General features: G+C 57.3%; 1 protein-coding gene across 1 annotated transcript in view; it reads left to right on the top strand.

Annotated features, from left to right (window-relative positions):
* Nucleotides 1–1,873, top strand: part of SNX33 (sorting nexin 33) — a 6,042-nt gene extending 4,169 nt beyond the window's left edge. Inside the window, exon 2 of the mRNA XM_014944267.1 lies at nucleotides 1,006–1,873. Within this exon, the coding sequence (XP_014799753.1) occupies nucleotides 1,006–1,259 (254 nt within the window). The 3' untranslated portion in view covers nucleotides 1,260–1,873. The remainder of the gene's footprint in view (nucleotides 1–1,005) is intronic.
* The last annotated feature ends 895 nt before the right edge of the window (nucleotides 1,874–2,768 follow it).

The following is a 2,768-nucleotide window of genomic DNA, read 5'->3' on the forward strand; positions in this document are numbered from 1 at the left end:
GGGCGGGGTGGAAAAAAAAAAAAGCCCATCAAGCTTTGGGCCAGATCCTGTTTTCAGGCAAACAGCCTCTCTGCTAATGAGAAGGGAGGAATGCGGGGCCGGAGCCAGGCAGGATTCTTTCGAAACCAAGCTGTAAAAATAAATGGAAGGAGGAGGGGGGGGGGGAGAAAAAAAATGGGGTCAGAGCATCAGCCACCTCTGGGAGGAGAAGATGCTTTCCCAGCCGAGCTCCAGCCCCCACAGCCTCGGGGTTGGGTGTCCTGGGGCTGTTCCTGACCCCCATCCGTGGGGTGGCGTGGAAAAATTTGGAGGGCAGACTTGGCTGGGGGCTTGGCTGTGATAAGCTTAGCTTTGCACCCCAATTTGGGGTGGGGATTGGAATAATTGGAATTAGAAAAATTGGTCGGGCGTTGGAAGAGGCTGCCCAGGGAGGGGGTTGAGTCACCATCCCTGGATGTGTTGAAGGGACGTTTAGATGTGGTGTTGGGGGATATGGTGTAGGGGAGAACTTTGTAGAGTAGGGGAGATGGTTGGACTCGATAATCCCAAGGGTCTCTTCCAACCTGAATGATTCTATGATTCTATGATTCCAATCCTTGGGAAGGATCCTCTCCAGCAGCCCCAAACCTCCCACTAAATATGAGGCTGACTGTCCTGGGGATGGAGACGGCAGGGGGGAAAGACGTTGGGGAGATCAGAGTTGCACCCCTCCAGCAGCCCGGACCCCCAAACCTCCCGCCAAATATGAGGCTGACTGTCCCAGGGATGGAGACGGGGGGTGGAAAGGAGTTGGGGAGATCAGAGTCTGGAAGGAAAAGTCTCCTGGTCCTTCCCTACCTGGAGGAGAGGACTGGGGACTGATGGGCACGGGGAGATGACAGCCCAGGAGTGTGGGGATCCCTCCCGTGGTCGTTCTGCACCTCCGGTGTCCCCGTGCCAAGGGGAGGGGGATGGAGAGCCCCATGGATCCATCACCATCTCACCCTTCCTCCCCTGTCTCACCAGGCGCCTTCGCCAAGGTGAAGGAGAGCCAGCGGATGAGCGACGAGGGCCGGATGGACCAGGAGGAGGCGGACGGCATCCGGAAGCGCTGCCGGGTGGTGGGCTTCGCCCTGCAAGCCGAGATGAACCACTTCCACGAGCGGCGCGTGGCCGACTTCAAGAGGATGATGCAGTCCTACCTGAGGCAGCAGATCGTCTTCTACCAGCGGGTCAGCCAGCAGCTGGAGAAGACGTTGCGCATGTACGACAACCTCTAACGCCGCCCGCTTGCTGCCCCCACCGAAACCACGCACTTCTCTATCCGCAGCCTTGCAGGCCTCCCCTGTTTGCGACGGGCTGAGAACGAACAGGAACTCATCACGCTAGTGACCAAATACCTTCGGGCTTTCTTCCCCCTTCCTGGGTGGGCAGGCTGTGGTCCTGCAAGGGAAGGGTTGGCCCACGGGCTGGCCGTGCCACCTCTTTCCCTGGGGACCTCCCACCCTGCTGCGGGTCTGGCGGGGACACGGCGGGGGGTCACAAGAGAGACAGACGTGGAGGTAACGGTGCCAGCATCTCTGCCCAGTGATTTTTAGCTTTCTGAAAACCCACCCTCCTGGAGCAGAGAGGTGGGTCCATCCCAGCCCGCTGGGAGAAGAAATCAAAGCGGTCAAACATTTTGCACACTAAAAGCTTTTCTGATGGAAAAAAAAAAGAAAGAGAAGAAAAAAGATCTTTTATTTGGAAGAGAATGATTTCAATATTTTCCATTTTTCGCAAAGGTTTCTGCAGCATTTTTACCAATCAGTTTTTAAATAGACGCACAGAGGCGAGGGGAAATCTCTTTCTCAAGCGTGGCTGTTGACTGGGAAAAGGGAGAGGAAAAAAAAAATGGAAAAAAAAAAAAGCCCCACAGCCTTTTCAATAAAACCGTCGGTAGAAAAAATACCCACCTCCTTCCCAGAGATGTCTGTGGAAAAGGGAGCTGCTCCAGGATCCTGGGGAAGGCTCCACATCCGAGCATCCCCTGGTTCCCAGCCAGCTTCTGAAAATCCCTGTGCCGTGGGTGGCGGGGGGGCTGAGTGCTGGGGGGGTTGTCCTACACCCGCCACCCTCCCACTCTCCAAACAACCCACCGAGGGGCAAATCCTGCCCCGTTTTGCCCTGCCCAGTGGGGCAGGACCCACGGCAGCGTGCCGCTGCCTGGGGAGACAGCGGGGCTGGCACGGGGGCCTTGTTTTTGAAGGGAAATGGCTGGGATAAATCACGGCGAGGAAAGTTAGGGACGGCTTGGCCTGGCTCCAGGGTTAAAATTAGCCCCGGCATGCAGGCCAGCGGGGTATTGTTAAAATAACAGCGGCGCTGGGAATGCGGCGGGTTGTGCTCCGTCCTCCCAGAGCCCTCCCCAGCCCCAACCCGCGGGGACAAGCACGTCTGAACACAAGTGGAGGCATTGCACAGCCTTCGTCCAGGGAGGACACGCTTCCTCATGCATCCCGCAGCTGGGGCGGTCTCCTTCGTCATGGTTCCATCCCATCCTGGCCCCATCCCATCCCAATCTCATCCTATCTTGGCTCTATCCCACCCTGGCCCCATCCCAGCCCCATCCCATCCTAACTTCATCCTACCCTGGCCCCATCCCACCCTGGTCCCATTCTATCCCATCCCATTCTATCCTAGCCCATCCCAACCTTATCCTACCACAGACCCATCCTGCCCTGGCCACATCCTACCCCACCCTTATCCCATCCCATCCCAACTTCATCCTACTACAGCCCCATCCCACC

The sequence above is a fragment of the Calidris pugnax genome, unplaced genomic scaffold (genome assembly GCF_001431845.1).
Source record: "Calidris pugnax isolate Ruff unplaced genomic scaffold, ASM143184v1 scaffold70, whole genome shotgun sequence".
Taxonomy (NCBI): domain Eukaryota; kingdom Metazoa; phylum Chordata; class Aves; order Charadriiformes; family Scolopacidae; genus Calidris; species Calidris pugnax.